The 13,744-nt window shown below is 39.4% G+C and overlaps 1 protein-coding gene across 1 annotated transcript in view; it reads right to left on the bottom strand.

The window, feature by feature from the left end:
• Positions 1–13,744, bottom strand: part of FBXL13 (F-box and leucine rich repeat protein 13) — a 92,345-nt gene that overhangs the window by 70,269 nt on the left and 8,332 nt on the right. The window contains exons 4-7 of the mRNA XM_065666717.1: positions 12,420–12,484; positions 10,556–10,710; positions 9,265–9,374; positions 7,085–7,180 (exon numbers count right to left, since the gene is read on the bottom strand). Of these exons, the coding sequence (XP_065522789.1) occupies positions 7,085–7,180; positions 9,265–9,374; positions 10,556–10,710; positions 12,420–12,484 (426 nt within the window). The remainder of the gene's footprint in view (positions 1–7,084; positions 7,181–9,264; positions 9,375–10,555; positions 10,711–12,419; positions 12,485–13,744) is intronic.

The raw sequence follows: 13,744 nt of genomic DNA, 5'->3' as shown, positions 1-13,744 counted from the left end.
CTTGTGGGGTGGGCTGATGCCAACCTTATGAAGTTCAAACTTAAATAGGGGAAGTTTAGATTGGATATGAGGAAGAAATTCTTTACTGTAAGGATGGTGAGGCACTAGAATGGGTTGCCCAGGGAAGTTGTGAATGCTCCGTCCTTGGCGGTGTTCAAGGCCAGGTTGGACAGAGCCTTGGGTGAGATGGTTTAGTGTGAGGTGTCCTTGCCCATGGCAGGGGGGTTGGACCTAGATGATCTTAAGGTCCTTTCCAATCCTAACTCTTCTATGATTCTCAGATTACCAGAGTTCATGTTACCGTGGTTTATTTTGGTTATACTGAAATGCACTCTATAATAAATTAGTCACTAAAAAATTGTCAGAATCAAAAAGGGATTTTCTAATAAAAAGGATGTTTCACTAAGGGAAATACTCCTTCCTTAGGAGAAGCTTTTATCCTGATTTATGTTCTGTGCAGCTCTACTGAAATGAACAGGATTAAAAAGCATATCTGCTAGAACCCATTTTTATTACAGAAATTAAGTTCAATTAAAAGAAATAAGCAGAAATACCAAGAGTATTCTATCAAGATTTAAAAAGAAAAAATTGTTTCAACCTATAGAAGCTATCCAAGGGCTATAATTTCTTTAGCTAGACAAGGACAAATCAAGTAGGAAAATCACTGATAATGCGGCTTTTACCACTAGCATTTAATTGCATAGGTAATGCATTCAAGCAATTTGCCAGCTCCTCAAAATATGCGGTTGTCTCACAAGATGTCCCTATTCACTTCATATACACCACTTAAAACAGCTCTCAAAAATCAGCTTTTCTGGCTGTATGGTTTTTTGTGGAATCCTAGAAGCATGCTACAGCCATACTCATTTTAAAGATATTTAGGTAGTTCAGAATGCAGGGACTTACAACGGCTTTTTAAAGAGCAGAACTGCATAGGTCCTTTTCAATAGCAAATTCCTTCCATACACCACACGCCTTCAAATACTTACATCCCATGATAATCATAGTCAGATCCATCACAGGCTTCTCTAACGAAGTCTGTTTCATTTCGACACGTGGATTATTTCCTTAACTTCAAAACTCAATCTAATTTAAAAACCTAAGGAATTTTGATACAGCTCACAAAAAGTATTTGAATACATGGAACTATATGACTTATTAGAATAAAAAAATGAATATTGACTGTACTATTATTCATTCATAGGGTTTAGTTTCATATCAGAACAAAAGCGAGGCTTTTACTTTGACACTGTCTCACTAGTAACCTTTTGAATTTTCAGCTCTGAAAAGGTCTGTTGAAACATTTATTTCATGGTAGGTCAAGCCCACAGTAACCATCTTTAGAGCACAGCAATCATTTTCTGTCAATAACTCAATGTCAGTGTACTGTGGTACCTCTTACTTCTTTAGGAAACTGCAATCTACAAAACAAATGGTTTCCTGCTGGCCCTGAGGACAGAGCTTGTCCCCTCAGTAAATGCAAACTGGTTTTTGCACAGACGCAGAACAGAAAGCTGCAATAAATGACAGCATGTTAATAATGATATTTACTAAATACCCTGTGATTTTGAAATGATCCATCACCAAATGTCATCTACAATGCCAAAGTCTCTGTATCATCCACTCCAAAACTTTGAGAAGTCCAGGCACACTTTATTTTTCAGTCTGTGAATGCTCAGAGCAAACACAGGTCTGGCCTGGAGGAGACAGCACCCAGTAACAATCTTCTGTGGAAGGAGATTGTATCTACATCCTGGATCCACAAAAAGACAGCATAAGGGTATATCCTCTTTTCACAGAGGGAAAGGGGGAAACAGAGAAAGAGAGAAAGGGAGAGACATAGAAAGGAGAGGATGGAGAAGAATGAGAGGAAGGAGAAGAAGAAAGGAAGCAAGCTCTTTCTGCAGCAAATGGTTAGGCCCTCAGCAAGAATGAAGCTCTGGTCTGTGCCAGTAAACAAGAGTTCTTTCTGCACTTCCTATACTAAATAAAATGGAGACAGCTCAAGAAAAAGAAAGCCAGGTGACAGCCACACTGATTTGCACTTCTCTCTGGATCAAGGGAGCTGCATTGTTTTTAAATACAAAATGGAAACATTTTGGCAGGCTTCCTGCTCTTCTGTAATAATTTTTGTTCCTTCTGCACTTTACACATAAATAAAGCCATTATTTTCTGGCCTGCCCCAAAGACCCACAGCAATAGTTTCCAGCCCACATATGTAATCACTTGCACGACTTATCCCACATACACAAAAAATACTTGCAGAATTACTTTCAGCACAGCTGGCTCAGCCTGTTCTTTTTCTTGTGCCTGAAGAAAACCTGACAGAAGGTGCTCCTTAGCCCTGGATGCTTCCATGCATCCCACCAACTCCCTGCACTGCTGCTGTTGTCCTTTTGTTGATCCCGGTCCCTAACCCTCCCAACCCCAACACAACCCAAGAGAATTCACTTTCATTCCCTATGGCCAACTTCTCTTGGGATCACTCCCTAGTAAAACCAGGGAACTGCTGTACAAGATCTTTTAAACACAACAGCAACCACAGCATATCCCATGACAGCTCAGTTTGCCTCGCCACTGCACAGAAAAAAGAAGATGGAGGTAGCAAAGCCTGAGCCCTGTCTAGCACACCATCCAGCTGACACAAACCCCCACCCTGTTCTTGCCTTGGCTATTGTCTTCATCTATATCCCAAACCTGTGTCCTCATTATCACAGAGTAACGTTATTCTTTTCATTCTGTTAAAGATATAAATTTGTAGTCCAATTTTTTGGATGGGGCATAGGGAGGAACATACAGGGAAGGAGGGGAGATGAAATGCTGCTTAAGATGCAGGATTTTCACTTTTCTTTATCTTTACCTGTATGCTCAGTCACAAGAAGAGAACTTTGACAAAAAAGGCAGATTCCTGAATGGGCATACTGCTAGTTAAAGATCTTTTAAATTAATCAGCAGATTTGAAATACTCAGAAGATGTTGTTCTCACTTATTGTTTCCTAAATATCCAACAGATACTGATTGCTCTGCAGTGAAAACCTCAACATCATCATTACCAGAATGAAGTTTTGACTAACGTTCCCAAATACACTCACCTTACCCTACTGTTGTTTTCAATTTTATTACCTCTTGTGTTTTTTCCACTGCAGTGAAATAATTAGTTTTGATTTCTTTTTTGATATACAATTTCCTTAGCTGTAGCTTTTGGATTTTAGGAATGTAAATGCTATTTAAATACAGACTAACAAATATAATTCCACATCCTACAATGATAAATATATGGGTGGAAATATGGCTTGAAATTTGTGTGGATGATGCAATTTTCTTTTTTCTTATTCTTTAGGTTATTATTTCCTATTCAAATCAGTAGAATTCTGACTTCCTACTTCATTCTCCCCAAACCCACACATTAACATATGCACTATGGTAATATATACAAAATCTAAACTGGCAAACTACCTTGCTTTTCAGCTCCAGACCTCAGAGTTGGAATTGCTCTAGAAATGGAAGATGTTAATGTTTTCTGCTAAGCCACTAAAGTAGCACTGACAGTATATTTGATTTATATAGGCTATAAAACTAACTTTACATGCAAAAAGAAGAGAAAACTATATAATGTATTTTTACAGTTGCTCTGTAGCTTTAATAAAAAAGTATGGCTACATATTTCAGAACGGCTGTCATTCTTTTTGATGTGTTAATATCCAGATTCTGCTTTTTATGTGCATAGACTTTATGCATATAAGACCTGATCCTTTGTGACAGTGGTGCATGTAACTGTGAACATGATGTGACCTCAAAAAAGGGCAACTTAAAAGGATAGCTTATGATGTCACTATATTTTGAGCTCACGGTTTGGATGTCTGAAAACCAAGGCTCATAGATTAAGATAAACAGATTTCTCCCAAGCTACAAAGAAAGGAATGATACCGTCAATATTGTTACAGAGCTAACAGAAAGATTACACCTATTTCAGGAGGTTTAATGAAGAAAGGATGCTACTACCAACCTCAGAATTCCTGAATATTTGAATAATTATTTATTTATAGGTGTGACAACTTGCATAAGTATGGACACAGGTTAGGACATGCAGATTATGATTAGGTGCCACTAAAGGTAAGAAAGCATTGTCATCCTTCAAAGGATTCCACCTGACTTAAAGTGAACAATTAGAGATGTGTGCACATCTACGAGGGTATGATATAATAGGCATCACAGAAACATGGTGGGACGGCTCCTACGACCGGAGTGTTGGAATGGAAGGTTACAGGCTCTTTAGAAAGGACAGGCCTGGCAGGTGGGGAGGGGGAGTTGCCCTTTATGTTAGGGATAGGCTGGAGAGTATGGAACTCTGTCTGGGGGCAGGTGAGCAGCTTACAGAGAGTTTGTGGGTCAGGGTTAAAGGGAAAACAGCCATGGGAGACATTACTGTGGGAATCTGTTACAGGCCGCCTGATCAAGGAGAACCTGCGGATGAAGCACTTTGTAGACAGATAGGAAAAACCTCACGCTCGCAGGCCCTTGTTCTCATGGGGGATTTCAACCACCCTGACATCTGTTGGAACAATGGCACTGCACGGCACAAGCAATCCAGGAGGTTCCTCGACTGTGTGGAAGACAACTTCCTTCTGCAAGTAATAGAGGAGCCGACAAGGAGAGGTGCCATGCTTGGCCTCGTGCTCACCAACAGGGAAGGACTTGTTGAGAATGTGGTACTCCAGGGCAGCCTTGGATGTAGTGATCACGAGATGGTCGAATTTGAGATCCCCAGGACAGTGAGGAGAGCGTGTAGCAAGCTCACTGCCCTGGACTTCAAAAGAGCAGACTTTGGCCTCTTCAGGAGCCTGCTTAGTAAGGTTTCATGGGATATAGCCCTGGAGGGCAGGGGGACCCAAGACTGTTGGTTGATATTCAAGGATCACCTGCTACAAGCTCAGGAGTGCTGCATCCCAACTAGAAGGAAGTGTGGCAGAAGGGCCAGGAGACCTCCTTGGATGGATAAGGAGCTGCTGAGGAAAATTCAAAGGAAAAAAGAGGCTTATAAAAAATGGAAGTAAGGACAGGCGGCCTGGGTAGAGTACAGGGATGTTGTCTGGGAAGCTAGGGACCAGGTTAGGAAACCTAAGGCCCAGTTAGAATTAAACCTAGCCAGGGATGTTAAGGATAACAGGAAGGGATTCTACAGGTACATAGCAAACAAAAAACAGACTAGGGACAAAATAGGCCCCCTGAGGAAGCTTTCGGGAGAACTGGCTACACAGGATTTGGAGAAGGCTGAGGTTCTGAATGACTTCTTCGCCTCGGTCTTCACTGGCAAAGGCTCTGACTGCACCACCCAGTTCTCAGAAGGTAGACGCAGGGACTGTGAGAGTGAAGACCTTGGGCCCACTGTGGGAGAGGATCTGGTTCGAGACCATCTTAAAAATCTGAACGCACACAAGTCCGTGGGACCTGATGGAATCCATCCGCAGGTCCCGAAGGAGCTGGCGAATGAAGTCGCTAAGCCACTGGCCATCGTATTTGAAAAATCATGGCAGTCCGGTGAAGTTCCCGACGACTGGAAAAAGGGAAATATAACCCCCATTTTCAAGAAGGGGAAAATGGAAGACTCGGGGAATTACAGACCAGTCAGTCTCACCTCTGTGCCTGGCAGAATCTTGGAGCACATTCTCCTGGATGGCATGCTAAGGCACATGAAAAACAACAAGGTGCTTGGTGACAGCCAGCATGGCTTCACTAAGGGGAAATCCTGCCTGACCAATTTGGTGGCCTTCTATGATGGGGCTACAGAATTGATGGATAAGGGTAAAGCAGTTGATGTCATCTACCTGGACTTGTGCAAAGTGTTTGACACTGTCCCACATGACATCCTTCTCTCTAAATTGGAGAGATATCAATTTAATGGATGGACCACTCGGTGGATAAACAGCTGGCTGGATGGCCGCAGACAAAGAGTTGTGGTCAATGGCTCAATGTCCGGCTGAAGACCAGTAACGAGTGGTGTCCCTCAGGGATCGGTGTTGGGACCGGTCTTGTTCAACATCTTTGTCAGCGACATGGACAGCGGGATTGAGTGCGCCCTCAGCAAGTTTGCCAATGACACCAAGCTGTGTGGTCCGGTTGATACGCTGGAGGGAAGGGATGCCATCCAGAGGGACCTTGACACGCTTGTGAGGTGGGCTGATGCCAACCTTATGAAGTTCAACCACGACAAGTGCAAGGTCCTACACCTGGGTCGGAGCAATCCCAGGCACAGCTACAGGTTGGGCAAAGAAGAGATTCAGAGCGGCCCTGCAGAGAAGGACTTCGGGTGCTGGTCGATGAGAAAATTAACATGAGCCGGCTTCAGTGTGCGCTCGCAGACCAGAAAGCCAACCGTATCCTGGGCTGCATCAAAAGCAGCGTGACCAGCAGGTCAAAGGAGGTGATCCTGCCCCTCTACTCTGCTCTCGTGAGACCTCACCTGGAGTATTGTGTGCAGTTCTGGTGTCCTCAACATAAAAAGGACATGGAACTGCTGGAACAAGTCCAGAGGAGGGCCACGAGGATGATCAGGGGACTGGAGCACCTCCCGTATGAAGACAGGCTGAGGAATTTGGGGCTGTTCAGCCTGGAGAAGAGAAGGCTGTGTGGAGACCTCATAGCAGCCTTCCAGTACCTGAAGGGGGCCTATAGGGATGCTGGGGAGGGACTCTTCGTCAGGGACTGTAGTGACAGGACAAGGGGTAATGGGTTAAAACTTAAACAGGGGAAGTTTAGATTGGCTATAAGGAGGAAATTCTTTCCTGTTAGGGTGGTGAGGCACTGGAATGGGTTGCCCAGGGAGGTTGTGAGTGCTCCATCCCTGGCGGTGTTCAAGGCCAGGTTGGATGAGGCCTTGTGTGGGATGGTTTAGTGTGAGGTGTCCCTGTCCAAGGCAGGGGGTTTGGAACTAGATGATCTTGAGGTCCTTTCCAACCCTAACTATTCTATGATTCTATGATTCTGTTCCATTGCACAAATATATTCTTTTCAACAAAATATTATATATACCCTTTATGAAATATACATATGAAAAAATCAAAAAGAACATCCAACTATTACAAACCTGTAACAAGGCTTTTTCTGGTAAAGAGGATGCTTCATGCCTGATGGTAAGATCATTTGATTCACAACATTCTTTCTGATTTTCCTTTGCCAAACTCTGAAAAAAGATAGTACAACGAAAGCACAATCTTAACTTAATCACAGGTTCAAAGTTTCAAATACATTTAAGTATTTTAAAAATTAAATTATTTTTTCTAAACTTAACTAGACTTTTTCAAATCCCAGATAGTTACACCTCTATGAACATTTGTAACTGCTATTACTGAAAATAACTATAGTTTAGGGTCCACTTCACGATTTTCCATCATAGCAATACAATATAGAAGCATAGGAGACTACCTGCATTTCCAAACTAAAACATCGTGTGCACACTGTGACATAAACACACAATGGCACATATGATTTTTTCAGACAAGTCTTCAAAAGGTATTACTAAAATCTCCCTGATGTCATATTGTATTCAACAATGTATACGGCATGAAAGATACTGAAGTATTTTTCATATATACTCAACATGGGAGCAACACTGAATCTCCTTTTATTCTAGCTCTAGAAACAGAGGGTCAGGGGTTATAAAAATGTTTTTTATTTAAATACTGCTACAGGGAAGAGAGGAGAAGAGGAAAGAAAAAGAAAATACGCAGGAAAGAGGAATTAGGAATAAAGAGAATGGGATGGAATAAAACAGTGGGATGGGAAAGCCAGAAAGAACCAAGTAAATAGGAATAATGAGCTTTAGATTGTAACTTCCCATTCTGAAAATGTATTTGCCCTTTAGCAGCAATGTGAGTTCTTCTGGCCCATTTAGTTTTTTACAAATTCTAATCACTGACGGTTTAATTCTGCATTTTAAAACCAATAAATGTTATCTTAGATGCCCTGGATTATCCAAGATATCCACAAAAGTTTGGAAGATATGATACAGGGCAGAGGATTCTTGCATTTCTTGAGCTTTAAGCTGGAGACCTGTCTGGTCTAGCCTTGCCTGAGATATCCCAGGGCATGCCAAATTACACTAGAAACCTGTGCTTAGGTGACATAGGTGCACCCAAAATACCTACAGAACTGTACACAATACAAAAGTACACAAATAAAAAATTGATTCAGTTATATTCTTTCTGTTCTGAGCATTCTAATCCAACTATGGAAGTCAAAACAATCCTTTCATCTGTTACTAAGAATGGAAAGAATTTAAGAATATTATTCCCTAAGAATGCCCTAATACACTCCAGAAACAGGACAACTTTTATGCACTCAGTCTAGTCAGACTAACATTTTAAGTATTTTAAGATAGCAGCAAGAAAAGACGATAAAGAAAATGTATGAGAGGGAGAAGAAACAAAAATAAAAATGAGAGGTTAGCAACTAATTTGGGAAACCAGAGAAGCAGCAGCACTAATGACAGCTTTACTCCAGAAGGGATTTTAAAACTGGTGTCTAGGAGCCAGCAAATGATAAATTGTCCCTAGCTGGTTTCCATTCTGACCATCCTACAGTAGGGCAAGAAGAAGGAGCTAAACAGTGGGAGCATGATTTTGGAATCCCATGCTATTAGCAGCATCCGATTCTTACAGCTTCCATTTCTCTCATCCCCACGTGGTATCTGCTGAGCATCAAGCTATAGTATTCTCTTCCTTGGCAGAAGAAACCTTCCCAGAAATGAGAAAAGCCCTGTTTCTCACAGTGAGACCAGATACGGCTGATGGCAAGGGGGCATATGGGGCTACCTATGTGCTGCCTACTCTCAGATGATCACAATTTTGGTTACCCTACACTTGTTAGGAGGAGATGAGGTTACTGAGCCTTCTCCTCATTGTGCAGGAGCCTACACCTATTAGATTCTGGTGGCAGGGATACAGAGGCATCATCTTTACTGGTGATCGTCTCAATTGGTAATACTACCCCTAGGACATCAACTACCTGATCCAAGCCAGCTAGATCACTGTAATATCCAATCACACTCAACCTGTTCTGCTGCTTAAGATATGATCAAACTTTTACTTGCAGACTAGAGAGGTAATGATCTGCTGCTCATAACACCACCAGTACTATAGAGCAGTATTAGTAGTAGTAGTACTAAAATGCTTCATCTAATATTGATAGAGCGGTTTTCCAGTTGGAATTAATGGAGTTAATCTTTAAACATTAAGCTTACTATATTTGAAGTGTTATACTGCATACCTCAAAATATGCTTTTGTTTCCGAAGAACTGTGGGCCTCTGCATGCCAAGCCTTCAGCACAACATTTAAATATAATTTATTAAAGATCTGTTGCAGTCTTGTCACTGCCACTGAAAATATACATAATTATAACCAATCTGAGGACCACAAGTAAGAAGTATGTCATTTAAGTGCTTTAGATGAATGACTATCAAATTACATTTCAATAAAATAGATAATCAATTCAGGTTCTGTAATGAAATAACCTTTTACAATAGATATAACTAAGACCATTGTAATAGGGTTTCAAGTTAGCTGGCAAGGCATAAACATGACATATTCCCAATATGTTAGAGTTGTGTATAAGACATTACCGATGTACAGTTTGATCTACCAAATTACCCAGTAATTGCACAGAGCTTGGAGATGTCAGATGTATACAGACCTCAGTGAAATAAAACACAATTACAAGACTTTAATAATGATTCAGATGGCACATAAGTCATTGTAAGAATAAATTCAGTAAAAGGTGCCTTGGCTGAAAGTAACATTTAGAAGAGAATATGAAAAAAAAGGAGTCCCTGAAAACTACCTAGGCAAGTGAGACAACAGCTTGAGCCTCTAGCTCTGTAAGAGGAATGTTTGAATTATATGTAACTGCCTGAGCCCAAACTCAAACCTGTAGGTAGTGATTTTGGCCCATTGCTTACTTTAACGACACTTCTGTCTGGGTGGACTCAGGTTAACAGAGTATGGTCACAGCTGTTGTTCACATTTAAAAAACCTCATGCCCACGGGATCGAGGGAATGTGAAGTCCCAGGCAAAATGCACATAGTATTTCTTTTATAGTTTCGTCTGATTTTTTACGTTTTATTTTGATCTTCACTTCTTCACTCCTTCCCCACCTCACATCATGCATTCCCTCTAACTGAAGCCAAGACTCCAACTCTGTGATTCCTTCTGGTTTATCCCTATATCATTGCACTCTTCACCTCCAATATAAGCATCCTGATTCACTCCACTCTGGACTTCTAACATACACTTCACTTCCCTAACACCCCCAGGCCTTCTTTGCATCAGCATCACTGCTCAGACTTTAGAGAAGAGTACCAGCACCATCTGTCCTAAGAGCAAATACAGGGAACTGCCTCTCATGGCATTCATGGTATCAAGTTGACACACGTCAACCAGTGAATGGTATCCTGCAAAAAGACAGCTAGATAAATAGTGGGACCAAGCATATTTAAAGTATACAGCATAGTTTTCTTTTATACATTTTTTGTCTTATGCAAAGCAGCTATACAGACTTACATGTCCTTTTTTGCTTGTGAATATTCACCCACATACTCCACTTCTGTATAATAACTCTTACTATTTGCACGTTATAATGGTCTATTGCCAAAGCCACCTTCTGCTCTGCTTTTTGTCTTTTATTCTTTTTCAGCAGGTGATATTTTAACCATCCTCTGAAATGGAAATCAGAATGAACAATTTAATACGGCTCCTGGCCTGAACGAAGGAAAATCTATAGAACTCTGCAATTTGCTGTGAATTACAAAGCAGTCAAGCTTAACAATATAAACTTCTGAATAAAACTGTTGTTTGTTGTTTATAAGTTAAATAAAATATATATGATAATACTTTTCAGTAGTAATCCACTCATCTTAATAAAATTTCTACTTGTCTGTCATATTCTACAGAAATGAGCAATAAAAGCTTGCCTGTTTCCCCTATCATATTCTCCTGCTGCTGTCAGCTATACTTTAATGTATAGATCTGTATTATGGGATGACACTTGAATGCTTATAGAAAATAATTCTAATGTGCTAGATGCATTAATTTACTTAAATGTTACTTACATTTTCTTGGCAATACAAATAAAAATTAATGTAATAGAATATAAATTCCATTTATATCATAACAATTCTAAACTTTGGTAAAAAAAATCTCTTCTAAGTTAAGTAAAAAGAAATAATAAGATTCAGAACAAAAAAAATAAATGCATTTCAAATGGATCATATGTTGCTGATATATTAAAATACACTATCTCTCTGTACCTGATTTGCTGGAAAAATTACTGAATAAATAAGATTTTATATGACTATTCTCATTTGCCAAAATAGCTCTCATTTCAAATTAAAAAAAATAATTTCATTTCATATAGTTGGGAGCAATCAGAAATGGAACATTCTCCTGTTCCAGTCCGACTCCTGTAATAATGAAACAAAACTGTTAGCTCAGACAGTCATCAAAATGCTGCTGTAAAGGAAAAAGGAATAATCTTCCATGTCTCTGGTGTGTAAGACAAAAATTAGAAAAAGGGGAGGAGGGGGGTCCTCTTACAGCAAGGAAGGTCCAGATATTAGTGAGATATTTCTAGCAGAAGGGATTATGCAGTACCGGAATAAACTGCCTCCAGGGATTGTTATGTCTCCAACACCTGGGATTCTTAAAATGGCTGAAAACAGCCTAGGCAAGTGTTCACCAAGGCTAATCACAGAATGGCTTGAAAATCTTCAGCTCCCTATCAATTCTGTGATTCTGTGATGCTCAGTAAGGATTTACACCAGTATTCCTGGTGGAGTTGTACTTCCTGTATAATGAGCATTGCACACTTTTCAGTGCAAAATAGTCCAAACTTACCTATTCTAATTGGAAGATCATTAAATTTTGATACAGATACCTTCAACAAAGAAATCAGTGAACGTGTTTGTTTATTGTGATTAGATTTTCAAACATAGCTAAGGAGCATCCCCATTTTTAAAAGGGGAAATTTGATTACATAAAGCATGAGTAACCTAATCCCAAGCAAACGGGAAACCTAAAAGCAGAAGAGGACACAGATCTTTTACTTTCAGAACCAAACACAAGTTATCCTTTTATTTCTGGGCATACTACCATATGACTAGTAAATAATGCTGATTAAAATACAGAAATGTCAAAGGCCTTTGTTCAGTCTGGAACAAGTAGGAACTCAGAAGTGACTATTTTTAACATAGAACAACATTACTGAAGAAATATAAAGCCAAATCTAAGTTTCTAATCTCTCTTCGCATTGATCTATTAAAATGAAAACTTTTCCCTCCCCTGAACTATGGAACAACATAAATATTGCTTTGGTGAAATATTTTTTCCTAAGTTGCTCCTGAGGTATATGTAAAATGCATACACTTACCCAAAATACAGCTTCATTAAGTTTCTGCTGTAAAAGCTCCATGCTTTGGCACATCCTTCAGTTACCTAAATAAATCATTTATGACATTACTACACAAAACAGTGCTGTATTATTAATATTTAGAAATCAGACAAAAGTAGGAAATCTTGTATTTTCCATGTTGATTGGTCCAAATTAAAGTATCTATTCTAAAAAGATGAATATTTAAGTATAATTTTCTGTTGTCTCCTACCAATTCACACTTTTGGTTTTACACACAGAATTTAAAGTAAAAGCAAAATTAGCATATGTAACAGAAATAGCATGTGTGCTTGAGGGAAAGTTCAATAACTGAAATTCCATCTTTCATCCCTCATATGCACTCTTTTACTGATCAGCTGTATCCCACAATTTAGCACGTCAAACAAATACTTTAGTTACTCTTTACAAAAATATTTTTATGTTTCATTGCTATGTAAACTATTTACATTACTCTAATTCATTGGTATTTTAATAAACCTGCTTGAACTTGTACAAAACCAAAACTGTGTAAGACTATGAGCCAAGAATATCTCTGTAAAAGAAAATATGTTCCTTTGAATGTACCAATAGCAATTGGGCCTCAGGAAATACTGGGGGTCATCTTATTTATTGTTCTTACTCCTAAGAAAATCTGTAAGAGGATTTGACTGCAACCCATTTGTATATTTATACATATACTGTATAAATCAACCATGCCACTCACAGACTGATAATATTTGAGTGGTTTGTAAAAGAGGAAACTGCTGAAATGAAATTGCAGTAAACTCACAGTACAGATGGAATAAGACAGAATTGAGTACAGTTATACAGAAGTAATTAAATGGAAGATCTGGTCACACTGCATGCCAACTTACTGACTAAATTGCTTAGACTGCTTCTTGCATGGTCATACAGCACGTTTCTCCTTTGAATGTTATAAAATAAGAGTTTTTCTTCTCTACAGGTGGACTTTCTGGATCAATAAAACCAAAATGTTCACCTCCTCATTGCTTCATGTACAATAATGCTGTAACTACTCATTATAGTTCAAGTGCAGTTTTAGGAACTGGCCTAAGTAAAACTAAATAACGCACAGAAAAAACACACTACTGAAACTAGACCTGTATTTATGGGGAACGCTTTTTAAATTATGATCAAATACTTGACTACTTGTTCCCCACCACATGCCTAGATGTTATGCTCACCTCTGATTATATTAAGTTTTGGATACAAATCAATATCAATAGAAAGAAAAGCAAATTATCGTATTCTTCACATCAGCTATAGAAGAGTAACATGAGAAAACTTAAAAACAGAGTATGAAT

Source organism: Lathamus discolor, chromosome 1 (assembly GCF_037157495.1).
Source record: "Lathamus discolor isolate bLatDis1 chromosome 1, bLatDis1.hap1, whole genome shotgun sequence".
Classification (NCBI taxonomy): Eukaryota; Metazoa; Chordata; class Aves; order Psittaciformes; family Psittacidae; genus Lathamus; species Lathamus discolor.
This window is presented reverse-complemented; position numbering and strand designations above follow the sequence as displayed.